Source organism: Oncorhynchus tshawytscha, linkage group LG09 (assembly GCF_018296145.1).
Source record: "Oncorhynchus tshawytscha isolate Ot180627B linkage group LG09, Otsh_v2.0, whole genome shotgun sequence".
In the NCBI taxonomy this organism is placed as follows: domain Eukaryota; kingdom Metazoa; phylum Chordata; class Actinopteri; order Salmoniformes; family Salmonidae; genus Oncorhynchus; species Oncorhynchus tshawytscha.
The window spans coordinates 81,351,360-81,370,246 of NC_056437.1; the positions used below are offsets into that span (position 1 = coordinate 81,351,360).

Sequence of the window (18,887 nt, forward strand, 5' to 3'; positions counted from 1 at the left end):
AAAGAATGTTTCAGAATGGAAACATTCTGTTGTCATTTTCACTCGGTCCAAAGGCGCAGTGGTTAAGGATGCTGTACTGCAGCGCCAGCTGTGCCACCGGAGACTCTGGGTTCGCGCCCAGGCTCTGTCTTAACCGGCCGTGACCTTGAGGTCCGTGGGGCGACGCACAATTGGCCTAGTGTCGTCTGGGTTAGGGAGGGTTTGGCCGGTGGGGATATCCTTGTCACATCGCGCACCAGCGACTCCTGTGGCAGGCCGGGCGCAGTGCGCGCTAACTAAGGTTGCACGGTGTTTCCTCTGACACATTGGTGCGGCTGGCTTCCGGGTTGGATGCGCGCTGTGTTAAGAAGCAGTGCGGTTGGGTTGTGTATCGGAGGACGCATGACATTCAACCTTCGTCTCTCCCGAGCCCGTACGGGAGTTGTAGCGATGAGACAAGATAGTAGCTACTAAAGCAATTGGATACCACAAAATTGGGGAGAAAAAAAAAGGGGTTACATTTTTTAAATTAATGTTAATTGGTTACAGACCAGAATACTTATTTTGACCATGGTGATGAAGAAGATATGTGTTGACTTATGGACTTGGCTGAGTCAAGTTGGCCTTTATCAGGAAATGATCAGCAAGGTCGTTCCATGAAAAGAGTGCCTTTTGCATCCCTTTGATATTATAAGTAGAAATTGTTCACCAATGTTGAATTTTAAAGGCCTGTTTTATCAAAATTCTAAAATTATGATTTTTTTATATAAATAAAGACTTAGAAAAGTGCAAAAAAAAAATCAGCACTTTGACATGTCCCTCCATGCACAATCTGTGACTTATTTGAAGATTTTCATGGGGCGGCAGGTAGCCCTGTGGTTAGAGCGTTGGGCCAGTAACCGAAAGGTTGCTAGATCGAATCCCAGAGTTGACCAGGTAAAAAGCTGTCATTCTGCCCTTGAACAAGACAGTTAATTCACTAGTATAGGCCATCATTGTAAATAATATTTTGTTCTTAACTGAATTGCCTAGTCAAATAAAGGGTTAAATTAAAAAGACAAAACACAACCCCCAAAATTCACCATCATTGTAAAGCCCTAGTTATTTTGTTGCTTTAACAAAGTAATTTCTGAAGATTGTTATTTATTAGTGATTAATTTACATCTGTCCCTCATTTTAAGGTCAACCCTGTTACGTGAACTGAACTCACGTTTCAATATGAAGTTGTACATGTGCTCTTTATGACAGAATGCAAAAAAAATTGAAATAGTTTTTTTTTTTTACCAAGTTACACTTCTCAAAATGCACTAAATTGGTGCAATGACCCAGCAATAGATTAATTGATGGAAACACAGTCCCAACCGTCACTGTACATATGTTTAGGGTTATAGTCGAAGTATGAGAGCTCTGTCTGCCCACTCAATACAAATGACCCCATCCCGAAATCAACAACGTGTCTCAGTCTCTCCACAGGGCAGGGAGTCTACATGACAGAGCATGTGAAGCCGCAGCACTCCTTCAGAAGGGTGAGACCGGTTTTGGTGACAAAGGGAGTGGACGAAGTTTGCTGGGCTTTGGAGGTCATCCTTCGGTCCTCTGTGATGTCTGGGGAAAAAAGAGACATCATTATCATCCTCATCAGCATTGTTAATGTTGTTATCATATTTTAACTTGGTTCATTCAATGCGTCTTGGACTAACTGCACAAAAGGAATCTTCATTTAGAGCCTTGACTAACAGCACTATGGTAACACATTTGCACATACCTTTTTTCTTCAAGGTCTTGGGAAATTTAGACTGCAAGAAATCAGCCATTTCTTTGTCCTCCTCTCTCTCCCTGTTGAAGGAGATTTAGTGGTATGAGCACAGTTAACAAAAAGGTAAAATCTTCCTATATCTTTCACAGCCACTGTTGCCATAAAACACAGTCATATACAAGCATGCACACACAAAATGAATAAATAACCAACTGGATAGTAACAAAGAGGCATACACGAACAGCTCCGACATTTGTTCATATGTGTGGATGGTGTGAACTCACTTTAACAATATATCATTCTCTCTTCATGATTTTCTACTGTCAACATCACTTTACTGTAAATTATTAAGTATCTGCTTCCCACGTATCCCCCACCTTTCCGAGAGCTGTCAAGTGTCACTCAGACTTGTAGTCAGAGAAGCAGGGATGCCTGACATGCAAGACAGCTAATTTAGCGCTGTAAACAAATGCAATGTGGAAGGGGCTTGCTTCCTCTGTGTGACTCACTGTCATTTACACTAAATATACACTGAGCAACACAACACTCAGCCCAGCCTCTAGAGAGAATACAATACCCAATAAACTACAGAAGTGAAAAATACCCTTTTAAATTCACCTCAACAGATCGATCGCATGGGTTTAATTCACATTGACATGGAAGAATGTTCCCCAACTGGCTCAGATACAGTATGACTCAGAGGTGACAACAACTGAGTCATGAATATTAATGGTCACTAGATGCTACTTCGGCAACATGGATAGTTACAGTAGCCCTTGCCTTTAAGAACATGGCCCAACCCTCCTTGCCTTTAAGAACATGGCCGCACTCACCTGAGCCTCTCAAACTCCACGTCATCCACCAGGAAGTCCCTGGTCTCCACCAGCTTGTGGATCTGCTGCAGCAACTCCTCCTCCCTCTGCCGGTCCTCGTTGGATTTGTCTGTGTCTGGAGTCATACAGACAGTATAGTCATGGAGTGGTCATACAGCAGTCACAGACAGTTCATATAGTAATCATAGATGTTAGGAATCATTAAGCATTCATACAGCTCCAGTTCAAGATTAAGAACCAGGCAAATTAATCTTAGGCTGATGGATCAATAACCACCAGATGACTGTGCATGGTGTTCCTGTTATAATACTGAGAAAGTGGCGTGGATAGCATTACCACTGGATCTAACATATCAAATGTGAGATAAACCAGAGAGAGGCTGGGGCTGAAACATTGAAATGATAAGCTGAGATAATGAGGACGTTGTGCTCCAAATCTTCTGCTTGTTTGTCCTGCAAATCTTTTATTATTGGCTTTCATAGAGCAGTACCTGGACCATAAGCCCCTTTGATGCAGATATTCCCTCATTTTCTGGCACAGCGAGTATGTGCTCTCTATAATGTGAATTGAACACCTCACACAAAAAGATGCCATCTAGAGACCAAAAGGGTTCTTTGGCTGTCCTCATAGGAGAACCCTTTGGTTCCAGATAGAACCCTTTTGGGTTCCATGTAGAACCCTTTCCACAGAGGGTTCTACATGTAACTCAACTCAAAACGGATCTACCTGGAACCAAAAAGGGTTCTTCTTGGAACCAAAAAGGGTTCTTCTTGGAACCAAAAAGGGATCGCCAATGAAGACAGCTGAAGAACCCTTTTGGAACCCTTTTTCCCCCTAAGACTGTATGGTAGCCTACCTGAAACAGACACCAGCTTCTGAAGTTCTTTTTTCAGCCGTGTGATTTCCTTGCAAAGCTGAATGTCGTCCATCCTGAGGGGGAAAAAATAGAGGAATCTATTTCATTCTCAATCATAAACCACATTGTTATACTTCAAAGGCAATCTCTCTTCACAGCCGTTTAGTATGACCCAGGGGAAGAGGACCCAGGACGAGGTGAGAATCGGATCCTGTCACGTATCGACTGTCAGTACAGGGGCTGTTCTTCTCCCTGTACCACACTTAGGTCTGACACTCAGGAATCAATCCTAATTGCTCTTATTGACAGAACAACTGAATCCCATACAGAATGCTTCCATACTTTTTTATTTATTTTTTATTTCACCTTTATTTAACCAGGTAGGCCAGTTGAGAACAAGTTCTCATTTGCAACTGCGACCTGGCCAAGATAAAGCATAGCAGTGTGAGCAGACAACACAGAGTTACACATGGAATAAACAATTAACAAGTCAATAACACAGTAGAAAACAAAGGGGGGAGTCTATATACAATGTGTGCAAAAGGCATGAGGAGGTAGGCGAATAATTACAATTTTGCAGATTAACACTGGAGTGATAAATGATCAGATGGTCATGTACAGGTAGAGATATTGGTGTGCAAAAGAGCAAGTAAATAAATAAAAACAGTATGGGGATGAGGTAGGTGAAAATGGGTGGGCTATTTACCAATAGACTATGTACAGCAGCAGCGATCGGTTAGCTGATCAGATAGCTGATGTTTGAAGTTGGTGAGGGAGATAAAAGTCTCCAACTTCAGCGATTTTTGCAATTCGTTCCAGTCACAGGCAGCAGAGTACTGGAACGAAAGGCGGCCAAATGAGGTGTTGGCTTTAGGGATGATCAGTGAGATACACCTGCTGGAGCACGTGCTACGGATGGGTGTTGCCATCGTGACCAGTGAACTGAGATAAGGCGGAGCTTTACCTAGCATGGACTTGTAGATGACCTGGAGCCAGTGGGTCTGGCGTCGAATATGTAACGAGGGCCAGCCGACCAGAGCATACAGGTCGCAGTGGTGGGTGGTATAAGGTGCTTTAGTGACAAAACGGATGGCACTGTGATAGACTGCATCCAGTTTGCTGAGTAGAGTGTTGGAAGCCATTTTGTAGATGACATCGCCGAAGTCTAGGATCGGAAGGATAGTCAGTTTTACTAGGGTAAGCTTGGCGGCGTGAGTGAAGGAGGCTTTGTTGTGGAATAGAAAGCCGACTCTTGATTTGATTTTCGATTGGAGATGTTTGATATGAGTCTGGAAGGAGAGTTTGCAGTCTACCCAGACACCTAGGTACTTATAGATGTCCACATATTCAAGGTCGGAACCATCCAGGGTGGTGATGCTAGTCGGGCATGCGGGTGCAGGCAGCGATCGGTTGAAAAGCATGCATTTGGTTTTACTAGCGTTTAAGAGCAGTTGGAGGCCACGGAAGGAGTGTTGTATGGCATTGAAGCTTGTTTGGAGGTTAGATAGCACAGTGTCCAATGACGGGCCGAAAGTATATAGAATGGTGTCGTCTGCGTAGAGGTGGATCAGGGAATCGCCCGCAGCAAGAGCAACGTCATTGATATATACAGAGAAAAGAGTTGGCCCGAGAATTGAACCCTGTGGCACCCCCATAGAGACTGCCAGAGGACCGGACAGCATGCCCTCCGATTTGACACACTGAACTCTGTCTGCAAAGTAATTGGTGAACCAGGCAAGGCAGTCATCCGAAAACCGAGGCTACTGAGTCTGCCGATAAGAATATGGTGATTGACAGAGTCGAAAGCCTTGGCAAGGTCAATGAAGACGGCTGCACAGTACTGTCTTTTATCGATGGCGGTTATGATATCGTTTAGTACCTTGAGTGTTGCTGAGGTGCACCCGTGACCGGCTCGGAAACCAGATTGCACAGCGGAGAAGGTACGGTGGGATTCGAGATGGTCAGTGACCTGTTTGTTGACTTGGCTTTCGAAGACCTTAGATAGGCAGGGCAGGATGGATATAGGTCTGTAACAGTTTGGGTCCAGGGTGTCTCCCCCTTTGAAGAGGGGGATGACTGCGGCAGCAGCTTTCCAATCCTTGGGGATCTCAGACGATATGAAAGAGAGGTTGAACAGGCTGGTAATAGGGGTTGCGACAATGGCGGCGGAAAGTTTCAGAAATAGGGGTCCAGATTGTCAAGCCCAGCTGATTTGTACGGGTCCAGGTTTTGCAGCTCTTTCAGAACATCTGCTATCTGGATTTGGGTAAAGGAGAACCTGGAGAGGCTTGGGCGAGGAGCTGCCGGGGGCAGAGCTGTTGGCCGAGGTTGGAGTAGCCAGGCGGAAGGCATGGCCAGCCGTTGAGAAATGCTTATTGAAGTTTTCGATAATCATGGATTTATCGGTGGTGACCGTGTTACCTAGCCTCAGTGCAGTGGGCAGCTGGGAGGAGGTGCTCTTGTTCTCCATGGACTTCACAGTGTCCCAGAACTTTTTGGAGTTGGAGCTACAGGATGCAAACTTCTGCCTGAAGAAGCTGGCCTTAGCTTTCCTGACTGACTGCGTGTATTGGTTCCGGACTTCCCTGAACAGTTGCATATCCCGGGGACTATTCGATGCTATTGCAGTCCGCCACAGGATGTTTTTGTGCTGGTCGAGGGCAGTCAGGTCTGGGGTGAACCAAGGACTGTATCTGTTCTTAGTTCTGCATTTTTGAACGGAGCATGCTTATCTAAAATGGTAAGGAAGTTACTTTTAAAGAATGACCAGGCATCCTCAACTGACGGGATGAGGTCAATGTCCTTCCAGGATACCCGGGCCAGGTCGATTAGAAAGGCCTGCTCACAGAAGTGTTTTAGGGAGCGTTTGACAGTGATGAGGGGTGGTCGTTTGACTGCGGCTCCGTAGCGGATACAGGCAATGAGGCAGTGATCGCTGAGATCCTGGTTGAAGACAGCGGAGGTGTATTTGGAGGGCCAGTTGGTCAGGATGACGTCTATGAGGGTGCCCTTGTTTACAGAGTTAGGGTTGTACCTGGTGGGTTCCTTGATGATTTGTGTGAGATTGAGGGCATCTAGCTTAGATTGTAGGACTGGCGGGGTGTTAAGCATATCCCAGTTTAGGTCACCTAACAGAACAAACTCTGAGGCTAGATGGGGGCGATCAATTCACAAATGGTGTCCAGGGCACAGCTGGGAGCTGAGGGGGTCGGTAGCAGGCGGCAACAGTGAGAGACTTATTTCTGGAGAGAGTAATTTTCAAAATTAGTAGTTCGAACTGTTTGGGTATGGACCTGGAAAGTATGACATTACTTTGCAGGCTAACTCAACTCCTCCCCCTTTAGCAGCTCTATCTTGACGGAAGATGTTATAGTTGGGTATGGAAATCTCTGAATTTTTGGTGGCCTTCCTGAGCCAGGATTCAGACACAGCAAGGACATCAGGGTTAGCAGAGTGTGCTAGAGCATTGAGTAAAACAAACTTAGGGAGGAGGCTTCTGATGTTGACATGCATGAAACCAAGGCTTTTTCGATCACAGAAGTCAACAAATGAGGGTGCCTGGGGACATGCAGGGCCTGGGTTTACCTCCACATCACCCGCGGAACAGAGAAGGAGTAGTATGAGGGTGCGGCTAAAGGCTATCAAAACTGGTCGCCTAGAGCGTTGGGGACAGAGAATAAGAGGAGCAGGTTTCTGGGCATGGTAGAATATATTCAGGGCATAGTGCGCAGACAGGGGTATGGTGGGGTGCGGGTACAGCGGGGGTAAGCCCAGGCACTGGGTGATGATGAGAGAGGTTGTGTCTCTGGACATGCTGGTTGTAATGGGTGAGGTCACCGAGGATGGAGGATGGAGAGATTGTAGTCGTAAAGATACAATGATGCTGGCTCCAGTGTTGAGTGGTCTCTCTGAAGACACTGTGGCTTGCATGTATAGCCCCACACTAGGGTTATACAGACAGTCACTACAGTCAGACAGATTCTGCTGAGCAGTAATAAGGGTTGTGACATAGAGGACCTTCTGATGTGATCACCCTTCCCCTGGGACCACAATGTGCCAGACAACCCTGCAGGTGTCCGGTCTACTGAGGCATAACTTTTCTCAAGCTCTCAGCTTCTGCAATAACTCCTCTATTAGAACGTGGTCAATATAACGACAGCGAATTATAGCAATTAAAAAATAATTGCTGCCGAGTAAAAAAATTTTTTTTAAACTGACAGGCAGGCAGGGCTACTCTACATGAGTGTAAAGAATATGACTTTTATTTAAAAAAGAACATTTGGTGACTCCACAAGCATTTCGAACACAGTACATTTACATGGCCAAATACATAGTAGAATGTAACGCTATAGAATATGAGCGATTTCCCATTTCAGCTTGGTAGACATAGATATGATAACAATAACCATATTAGCCTATCCTACAGACAGAAACCACTTGAGTGGAAATGGCGAACTAAATTAGCTTTCTCCTCTTCTCAGGTGGACTGAAATTATTGTTGGCTGAGGGTTTATTAGCTGAATTAACTCTGATACCACAGGGCCTCTGAGAATGAGTCACTCCCCATCTATCAGAGCTGCAGCTGCATCATATCTCATTTCACTAATTGACTCAGGTAGGGAGGTTTAAGTAAACAATACTGGTCAGACACTGAGGCTCTGGATAACTGGGCTTTTCCGTCGGACAATAAGAGGAAAATGAACTCCTAGATAAACATGCCCCAAGCCCTTTAAACACAGGAAATGTGTTATTATTTTCAAGCCACTTCATAGGAGTGACCAATACAGTACCTGCAGCACAGCTTATTTGCATGGAACTTGTGTACGTGCTTTAATATGGATTCCCTTTGTGTTGCCCTGTCATTGTGTCTGAAGCTGCATCCTGACATTACACGTTCACAATAAAGCACCTTGTGGTGCCTACAGCATTAAAGAATACACACTGAACTGCATACACCTAATGCACTGCATGCAAATGAGAGTTCTCATTTAATTCCATATGTAAACCATGTCATGTTTGTTTTTAATTTCACTTCCACCTACGTAGATAAGGAAACAAGCTACTTTACACACAGAAACCTAACAGTAATTACTTTTCCACATGAACAAAGGTACATTGCTTGTTATTATGCTATCACTGTTCAGTTTCTCTCTGTTACAGCTGTGGTCAGCCTTAAAAACACCTTGAACTCTGCAGCGACTGGCGTCAATATGCTCCTGTCCCTGGAGATGAAAGACAAGGAATCACAGATACAGTAAGAAGTGAGAAAAGCTCTCTGTGCCGCTGTGCTCATCTACTTAATGGTGAGCGGAAGTGCGGTTGTTTACCAGGCCAATAGTGATTATTGTTAGTGTAGAGCAGGGTTAGTGTTCAGTAATCATACTGATTCTCACAGAAATCCCATAGGATGTTTTACTTTTATTTTTTTTTATTTCACCTTTATTTAACCAGGTAGGCAAGTTGAGAACAAGTTCTCATTTACAATTGCGACCTGGCCAAGATAAAGCAAAGCAGTTCGACACATACAACGACACAGAGTTACACATGGAGTAAAACAAACATACAGTCAATAATACAGTATAAACAAGTCTATATACGATGTGAGCAAATGAGGTGAGAAAAGGGAGGTAAAGGCAAAAAAAGGCCATGGTGGCAAAGTAAATACAATATAGCAAGTAAAACACTGGAATGGTAGATTTGCAATGGAAGAATGTGCAAAGTAGAAATAAAAATAATGGGGTGCAAAGGAGCAAAATAAATAAATTAATTAAATACAGTAGGGAAAGAGGTAGTTGTTTGGGCTAAATTATAGGTGGGCTATGTACAGGTGCAGTAATCTGTGAGCTGCTCTGACAGTTAGTGCTTAAAGCTAGTGAGGGAGATAAGTGTTTCCAGTTTCAGAGATTTTTGTAGTTCGTTCCAGTCATTGGCAGCAGAGAACTGGAAGGAGAGGCGGCCAAAGAAAGAATTGGTTTTGGGGGTGACTAGAGAGATATACCTGCTGGAGCGTGTGCTACAGGTGGGAGATGCTATGGTGACCAGCGAGCTGAGATAAGGGGGGACTTTACCTAGCAGGGTCTTGTAGATGACATGGAGCCAGTGGGTTTGGCGACGAGTATGAAGCGAGGGCCAGCCAACGAGAGCGTACAGGTCGCAATGGTGGGTAGTATATGGTGCTTTGGTGACCAAACGGATTTCACTGTGATAGACTGCATCCAATTTGTTGAGTAGGGTATTGGAGGCTATTTTGTAAATGACATCGCCAAAGTCGAGGATTGGTAGGATGGTCAGTTTTACAAGGGTATGTTTGGCAGCATGAGTGAAGGATGCTTTGTTGCGAAATAGGAAGCCAATTCTAGATTTAACGTTGGATTGGAGATGTTTGAAATGGGTCTGGAAGGAGAGTTTACAGTCTAACCAGACACCTAAGTATTTGTAGTTGTCCACGTATTCTAAGTCAGAGCCGTCCAGAGTAGTGATGTTGGACAGGCGGGTAGGTTCAGGTAGCGATCGGTTGAAGAGCATGCATTTACTTTTACTTGTATTTAAGAGCAATTGGAGGCCACGGAAGGAGAGTTGAAAGAAGGTTTGTCTGGAGGGTTGTTAACACAGTGTCCAAAGAAGGGCCAGAAGTATACAGAATGGTGTCGTCTGCGTAGAGGTGGATCAGAGACTCACCAGCAGCAAGAGCGACCTCATTGATGTATACAGAGAAGAGAGTCGGTCCAAGAATTGAACACTGTGGCACCCCCATAGAGACTGCCAGAGGTCCGGACAGCAGACCCTCCGATTTGACACACTGAACTCTATCAGAGAAGTAGTTGGTGAACCAGGCGAGGCAATCATTTGAGAAACCAAGGCTGTCGAGTCTGCCGATGAGGATGTGGTGATTGACAGAGTCGAAAGCCTTGGCCAGATCAATGAATACGGCTGCACAGTAATGTTTTTTATCGATGGCGGTTAAGATATCATTTAGGACCTTGAGCGTGGCTGAGGTGCACCCATGACCAGCTCTGAAACCAGATTGCATAGCAGAGAAGGTATGGTGAGATTCGAAATGGTCGGTAATCTGTTTGTTGACTTGGCTTTCGAAGACCTTAGAAAAGGCAGGGTAGGATAGATATAGGTCTGTAGCAGTTTGGGTCAAGCTTGTCCCCCCCTTTGAAGAAGGGGATGACCGCAGCTGCTTTCCAATCTTTGGGAACCTCAGACGACATGAAAGAGAGGTTGAACAGGCTAGTAATAGGGGTGGCAACAATTTCGGCAGATCATTTTAGAAAGAAAGGGTCCAGATTGTCTAGCCCGGCTGATTTGTAGGGGTCCAGATTTTGCAGCTCATTCAGAACATCAGCTGAACGGATTTGGGAGAAGGAGAAATGGGGAAGGCGAGTGGCTGTGGGGGGTGCAGTGCTGTTGACCGGGGTAGGAGTAGCCAGGTGGAAAGCATGGCCAGCCGTAGAAAAATGCTTATTGAAATTCTTAATTATGTTGGATTTATCAGTGGTGACAGTGTTTCCTATCTTCAGTGCAGTGGGCAGCTGGGAGGAGGTGTTCTTATTCTCCATGGACTTTACAGTGTCCCAGAACTTTTTTGAGTTTGTGTTGCAGGAAGCAAATTTCAGCTTGAAAAAGCTAGCCTTGGCTTTTCTAACTGCCTGTGTATAATGGTTTCTAGCTTCCCTGAACATCTGCATATCACGGGGGCTGTTCGATGCTAATGCAGAACGCCATAGGATGTTTTTGTGTTGGTTAAGGGCAGTCAGGTCTGGGGAGAACCAAGGGCTATATCTGTTCCTGGTTCTAAATTTCTTGAATGGGGCATGTTTATTTAAGATGGTTAGGAAGGCATTTAAAAAAAATATCCAGGCATCCTCTACTGATGGGATGAGATCAATATCCTTCCAGGATACCCCGGCCAGGTCGATTAGAAAGGCCTGCTCGCTGAAGTGTTTCAGGGAGCGTTTTACAGTGATGAGTGGAGGTCGTTTGACCGCTGACCCATTACGGATGCAGGCAATGAGGCAGTGATCGCTGAGATCTTGGTTGAAAACAGCAGAGGTGTATTTAGAGGGCAAGTTGGTTAGGATGATATCTATGAGGGTGCCCGTGTTTAAGGTTTTGGGGAGGTACCTGGTAGGTTCATTGATAATTTGTGTGAGGTTGAGGGCATCAAGTTTAGATTGTAGGATGGCTGGGGTGTTAAGCATGTTCCAGTTTAGGTTGCCTAGCAGCACAAGCTCTGAAGATAGATGGGGGGGCAATCAGTTCACATATGGTGTCCAGAGCACAGCTGGGGGCAGAGGGTGGTCTATAGCAGGCAGCAACGGTGAGAGACTTGTTTTTAGAGAGGTGGATTTTTAAAAGTAGAAGTTCAAATTGTTTGGGTACAGACCTGGATAGTAGGACAGAACTCTGCAGGCTATCTTTGCAGTAGATTGCAACACCGCCCCCTTTGGCAGTTCTATCTTGTCTGAAAATGTTGTAGTTTGGAATTAAAATTTCAGAATTTTTGGTGGTCTTCCTAAGCCAGGATTCAGACACAGCTAGAACATCCGGGTTGGCAGAGTGTGCTAAAGCAGTGAATAGAACAAACTTAGGGAGGAGGCTTCTAATGTTAACATGCATGAAACCAAGGCTATTACGGTTACAGAAGTCGTCAAAAGAGAGCGCCTGGGGAATAGGAGTGGAGCTAGGCACTGCAGGGCCTGGATTCACCTCTACATCGCCAGAGGAACAGAGTAGGAGTAGAATAAGGGTGCGGCTAAAAGCAATAAGAATTGGTCGTCTAGAACGGAGAGTAAAAGGAGGTTTCTGGGGGCGATAAAATAGCATCAAGGTATAATGTACAGACAAAGATATGGTAGGATGTGAATACAGTGGAGGTAAACCTAGGTATTGAATGATGGAGAGAGATATTGTCTCTAGAAACATCATTGAAACCAGGAGATGTCATTGCATGTGTGGGTGGTGGAACTAATTAGGTTGGATAAGGTATAATGAGCAGGACTAGAGGCTCTACAGTGAAATAAGCCAATAAACACTAACCAGAACAGCAATGGTTAAAGGGATTCTTATATGTAAGCTCCAATCCAGAAAGGTCTTGAGGAGCAATAGTGAGAATGTAGCCTACTGTACACATCGGTGCACATCTCCCCAGAAACTGGACCTCCCCATACCCAGCATCATTATCTTTTCTCTGAGTCGCTCCCCTGCACATGTCACAATAATGAAGAAGAAACATTACAGCCAAGGGGATCGGACAGAGAGGAGTATAAAACAGTTTGTTTTTTAGAACAAAGTCCATGTGCAGTGTTGAGACAAGTGTGCGGGCTGAGCTGGTAGACTAATAGGACAGCAAGCCAAGCGCTGCTGTCCTCTACACAGTATTCGCCTTCATGCACAATCGCTAGATGCTGTCATATGTGGAGCGTCACCAAGTCCGAGGGGATCAACTCTAATGAGCCCTGTGAAAACCTGCTACAGTTCAACCACAACCCATTCCACAAGGAGCCAGGGCATGGATGTTATGTGAGACTGAAAAGGCCCAACATGTGTATCCTGTTCTCTACCTCATACTAGAGGGCCCTGATAAATCACCAAAAGATGTCAGAAACTGAGTGTTGGTGTGATTGGATAGTTATTTTAAAAAATGCTCACATGTATCTTAGTTCTGATTCCCTCCGTACTAGAACATCACGTATCCGCTCGATTCTGAAAAGCTCCCCTTCAATGTGATCTATTGTGATGGTGGAGTCCGCCATTGAGACAATGTCTTCCTCTGCTGGAAGAGAAACAAGAAAACAAAGATACACTATATATACGCAAGTATGTGGACACCCCTTCAAATTAGTGGATTCAGATATTTCAGCCACACCCACTGCTGACAGGTGTATAAAATCGAGCACACAGCCATACAATCTCCATAGACAAACATTGGCAGTAGAATGAACTGTACCGAAGAGCTCAGTGACTTACCACGTGGCACCGTCATAGGATGCCACTTTTCCAACAAGTCAGTTCGTGAGCATCCGCACACAAGCCTAAGATCACCATGTGCAATGCCATGCATCGGCTGGAGTGGTGTAAAGCTCGCCGCCATTGGAATCTGGAGCAGCGGAAACGAGTTCTCTGAAGTGATGAATCACGCTTCACCATCTGGCAGTCTGACAGACAAATCTGGATTTGGCAGATGCCAGGAAAATGCTACCTGTCCCAATGCATAGTGCCAACTGTAGATTTTGGTGGAGGAGGAATAATTGTCTGGGGCTGTTTTTCATTAGTAGAAAGAGGAGGAAGGGAAGCGCTACTAAGGTACACAATAGTACATTTTGGTAGATAGAAGGTGCTCTTTGGTAAAAGGGGTAAATTGGTCATCAAAAAGAAAGGAGGACGAAGGCACTCTTCATATAATGAATTAAAATGCCTTTATTAGTATGGCATGTTCAATAGAAACACCTTTTTTTTTTAACCGAAGCGTTTGGGCAGCAGGCCTTCGTCAGGGAGTACAAAAAAGGAATAGAATGTCCTCTTTTGAACAGCTTTTCCAATTAGCCCTAATTGGAAGAGGGAGTGGTTACAACATTGATTGGACAACACTTAGTAAGCAATACTATACACATTAAAAGGTGAAATACTGTAGCTAAGTTATAAAAATACAACTCCAAGCTAGAAGTATCAGAAACTGTGGAGTACAGCAAGGATAACATTCATTTTTTGGACCTCGACATTAGTAAAAATGAAAAAGGTTGTTTGCACACATCAATCTTTAGGAAGCCTACAGATGGGCATACCATTCTGAGGGCAGACAGCTTTCACCCCAGAAGGCTAAAAGAGAATATTCCATATGGCAAATTCCAAAGAGTCCGCAGGATTTGTGATCAGGAAACAGACTAGTGTCAAATCTGCTGAATTGGAGAATCGCTTCTTGAATCAGGGCTACAGCGTTCAGGTCCTGAAAGATGCCGCTATAAGGGCTGGATTACTTGACAGAGAGAACTTGTTGCGAAGGGGAGAGCCTTGTGATACATCAGAGAGAGAGAGTATTTTGTTACAAAATACAGCACTGAAGCAGAGAACATTAAAAGAAACATAAAAAATTATTGGGGAATCATCCAAAGTGATACGCTACTACGTCAAGTCTTTCCTGAGCCACCAGTCATAAGCTTTAAGAGATGTCCTACCCTAAATGACAAATTAGTCCACAGTTATCTTCCGGGTGACTCTCAAAAAACTTGGCTTGACCACAAACCCAAGAACTCTTTTAAATGTAACCATTGCAACCATCGCAGTGATATTGCACAGAAGATGTATTTTGTTGACACAGCTTCCTAAATGGAGTATTACGTCAAGCATTTAATTAACTGTAAAACCACTCATGTCATCTACAGATTGGAATGTCCACAGTGCAAGGTGTTCTACATTGGACGGACAAAGAGACGCCTTCAAGACCGCTTAGCGGAACACAAGTACGCCATACGGGTAGGCAATGAAGACTATGGCCCATAGCAAGGCATTACAAGTCCTAACACCATGACAACCCTGCCTCCCTAAAAGCTATAGGTATTGATCATATTCCGAACTCTATTAGAAAATGGGACCATCTTAAACAGTTAAACCAAAGGGAAAGTTTTGGGATTTACAAACTACAGGCCACTAAATACCCTGGTTTAAATGAAGATATGGATTTACAAACTACAGGCCACTAAATACCCTGGTTTAAATGAAGATATGGATTTACAAACTACAGGCCACTGAATACCCTGGTTTAAATGAAGATATGGATTTACAAACTACAGGGCACTAAATACCCTGGTTTAAATTAAGATATGGATCTCTCACCCTTCCTGTAGGGTTGTGATGGGTCCATTTGCTGTCATCCAGTGGACATTTTGCTTAATTTGCCCTCAGTTATGGTTAGACTGTTGTTGTTCATGTTTTGTTGTTCTAGTGTACTATGGAATATATTGCTTTCTTATTCTTGACACTTCTCCCACTCATATTTAAGGTTAGAACTATGCTCATGTGGCTGAATGGAAGCAAGTCCCTGCAGCAGTGTTCCAACATCTAGTGGAAAGCCTTCCCAGAAGAGTTGAGGCTGTTATAGCAGCAAAGGGGGGACCAACTCCATATTAATGCCCATGGTTTTGGAATGAGATGTTTGACCAGCAGGTGTCCACATACTTTTGGCCATGTAGTGTATTAGCAAGTTATTATACTGCTACATTGACATAGTACTGTGCATCAGCACGAAAATGGGAACAAATGACTGCTTATTCTGCTCACGCCACCTATCCCAGCACAACATGACCGTGTCATAGATGAGAGGCCAGAACAGAACTCCTGTCTTTTCAAGTTAAGTTTCATTTGTCACATTCACAAGTACAGTGAAATGCTTAACTTGCAAGCCCTACCCAACAGTAAAGTATTCAACATCAAAATAGTATAACTAAGAAAAAAATAAAACATGAGAAAAAATAAATGAGCTATATACAGGGTCAGCACCAAATGTACAGGGATACTGGAGTATTGAGGTAGATATGTAAATGTAGGCAGGGATTAGGAAAAGTAACTAGTACCTGGATAAATAATAATAAACAATAACAACAATAGTAAACAGTATGGCAGCAACATAAGTGGTGGGTGTGTGTCTTCAGCCTGCCTTAATTATAGCATGTGTGCAGCACGCTTCCTGGGTTTCCTCCCCCAGTGGGACAGCATGGAGGGAACGTGCCTTTCTGAGTGGCACACTGCCAGGCTGGGCAGAGACTCAGCGGTGCGAAGACTGGCGTGGCATGACGGCAGCTCTTGCTAAACAGTTCAAATCAAATTTATTTATATAGCCCTTCGTACATCAGTTGATATCTCAAAGTGCTGTACAGAAACCCAGCCTAAAACCCCAAACAGCAAGCAATGCAGGTGTAGAAGCACGGTGGCTAGGAACAACTCCCTAGAAAACAGTTGACTTCAGGATATTGATACATGCCTGAGTTTCATGCACAATGAGAAATAATCTCAGACAATGAGAAAGAAGACAGAATCAGTGACAATTAAAGTAGGAAAGAGATGCTGAGCACCCATGAACTAGTACATTTATAGAATCTATAATGAACTGGTTAAGGTCATCAGTTGAGTAGACTTGTGCACTCATTAACATTTCCTAATTTGGCAGTGGTGCCAGGAGGGGGCCGGTCTGTTTCATTGGTCATAGTGTGTGAAGCGCTGTGATTGCTACCGTGAGGAGATCCTAGTTTACCAAGACGATATGACACACGGAATATAATCTCCATTATAGTCATCTCAACCTGCAGTGGCTTAGAACTGTCAAACACTATACATACGTAAACAACGCATAACCAACTGGTGCATGAACGGATATTGGGCAACTACAACAATAAATCATTTGGAATTAGGACTAGTTTACAATAACTGATAATCATGTAGATTCCTCTTCATTTGGTCTAGAAATGTTCCATCCTACAACAGACAATGGGTTGGATAATTGGAATAAACCATCCATTGCTCAGTGTAAAGCTCTACAGACTTGCGCTACACTGGCTGGGGATGAGTGAAAGAATTGAATATGATGGCGAGGGGGATTTGAGGCAGCTTGATGACAAATGACTCGGATCTCAGTTTTGGATTAAAGGCTGAATGTCCTTCTTTAGTCTATTGTTAGAGGTGAGATGCTTTTCTGATCCAATGCTATTGTGTTCTTAGTTAACAGTTTAATGAGGCAACTCAAGACACCTCCCATAGTGAACTGCCCTGACGAGTCAACAACTCACTCTGACCACCAGCCGCCCAGGTAGACTCCTCACCACTGTGTAATCCTGCAGCCCACAGAAAGCCCAGTAATGCACCACTGCTGTTAATCCTGCAGCCCACAGAAAGCACAGTAATGCACCACTGCTGTTAATCCTGCAGCCCACAGAAAGCTCAGTAATGCACCACTGCTGTTAATCCTGCAGCCTCCTCACAAACCAGTTATGACTCCTCCAACAGTGCTGCAATTAGCTCTTAATTACTTCACCTTGTCAGAAAAGACAACATTAGGTAAAAACAGAGGCCAAATCACAAGGGATAACAAGACTAATGCCATCAAAAACACACACATCATCATTAGCGTTTTAACAGCTCCTGCTAGTTTGTTTCTTTTAGGATACCAGTCCACTATACTGAGCCCCTCTGCATACCAAAAAAACTAAGAGGAAGTTTGAAAAAAAACGACTTATTCAACCTCAGCTCAAACACCCTCGACTTTCATCATTTTGCCTACTAATTCCAAGGAAGGTCGCCTTGCCGCCCCCAGCCTTCAGATGTCATTTTAAAGTGTACTCCCCTGCCTTCTGCAGTGCACACCCACTACCGGATTACGTAAAGATCCTGTGAACGTTCGCTCTGTTCTATGCCTTGTTGCACCAAGTTCTCTTTTCAGAAAATAATTCTCACTCTCAGATCTAAACTATCTATCTATCTTTCATCACGAGTCTCCCGTCCTGGCTTTTACTCCTAAATACAGTAACATTATCCGTGTTCATGTAATGATTCTACTAGTACAGAAGAAAACAGACATTACACAAGAATATCAGATCACTACTCCATTCCACTCACCAATGAGTGTCCTTAACCCAGTCAAGTGTTGTTCATTTTATGATCAGCACATGGACCAGAGTAACATCGAGCCTTATAGCCATGAAGAATATGACAACACTTTGATGTAATCGGAATTACTGCAAGTATTCAATGTATAGGTGGAGCTCAGTTTGAGTATCATATAAATCTCCATAAAGTCTCCAAATCACAAAACATATTGGATTTTTGTAAAGAAAATAGACTAAAACGTTAGGATTTCAGCACCACGTTCTATCAAACTTGTTTTTTCATCATGCAAAACAAACTCACAGTAGAATAGATAAAAAGGCAGCCCGCATATATACAACTTTCTATGCTATGTACTGTATATAATTAAGCATTTTGCAAAGGCTCACCCTTCTTATCAGCTTTTCCATCCAATTTGCTTCGTTCCAAAGACCCATATTGTTTGGAGGATTTTCGCTCCTTTTCCATTTCTTCGGTTTGAACGACTTCAGGCTTGACAATGATAAATCAGTAGCAGATAAATACCCTTAGCCTACTTTAGGCTATTTGAAAATGAAATTACACGGCGCAGCCTATTTATTTACGTGGCCACAACGAAACACCATCACCACGTGGAGGATACACGTTGAACGTCGGCTGTGTATTTGCAGAATACAGTGTGATTTCAGCACCACGGACACAGCTCGAGTCAAATGACTGAAGTATAACGTGAAGCGCCACCTTGTGACTTGCAAAGGTAATGTTTGGAGGGGAATTAATATTCTACCACCTCAACATTTTTTAAGAATGAATAACATTCACATGTGATATCAAGTTCCACCATTCATTTTCCATCATGCTTGATTGAGTTAATGCAGGAGCTGAC

At 43.9% G+C, this 18,887-nt stretch overlaps 1 protein-coding gene across 3 annotated transcripts; it reads right to left on the bottom strand.

Moving 5' to 3' along the window:
• Window positions 1-399: 399 nt before the first annotated feature.
• LOC112234520 (bMERB domain-containing protein 1-like) lies at window positions 400-18,747 on the bottom strand. Of its 3 annotated transcripts, none has more exons than XM_042327635.1 (6): window positions 18,412-18,747; window positions 13,082-13,202; window positions 3,425-3,498; window positions 2,569-2,683; window positions 1,745-1,815; window positions 400-1,584 (listed from the first exon to the last, which is right to left on the bottom strand). In XM_042327635.1, the coding sequence occupies exons 1-6, from the start codon at window positions 18,488-18,490 to the stop codon at window positions 1,463-1,465; spliced, it is 582 nt and encodes a 193-aa protein (XP_042183569.1). In that variant the 5' UTR covers window positions 18,491-18,747; the 3' UTR covers window positions 400-1,462. The 3 variants fall into 3 exon arrangements, with proteins under 3 accessions (XP_042183569.1, XP_024258456.1, XP_024258457.1); XM_024402688.2 differs by having other exon boundaries at window positions 13,082-13,205; window positions 18,412-18,742; XM_024402689.2 differs by lacking the exon at window positions 18,412-18,747 and adding an exon at window positions 13,400-13,432 and having other exon boundaries at window positions 13,082-13,205.
• Between the last annotated feature and the right edge of the window lie 140 nt (window positions 18,748-18,887).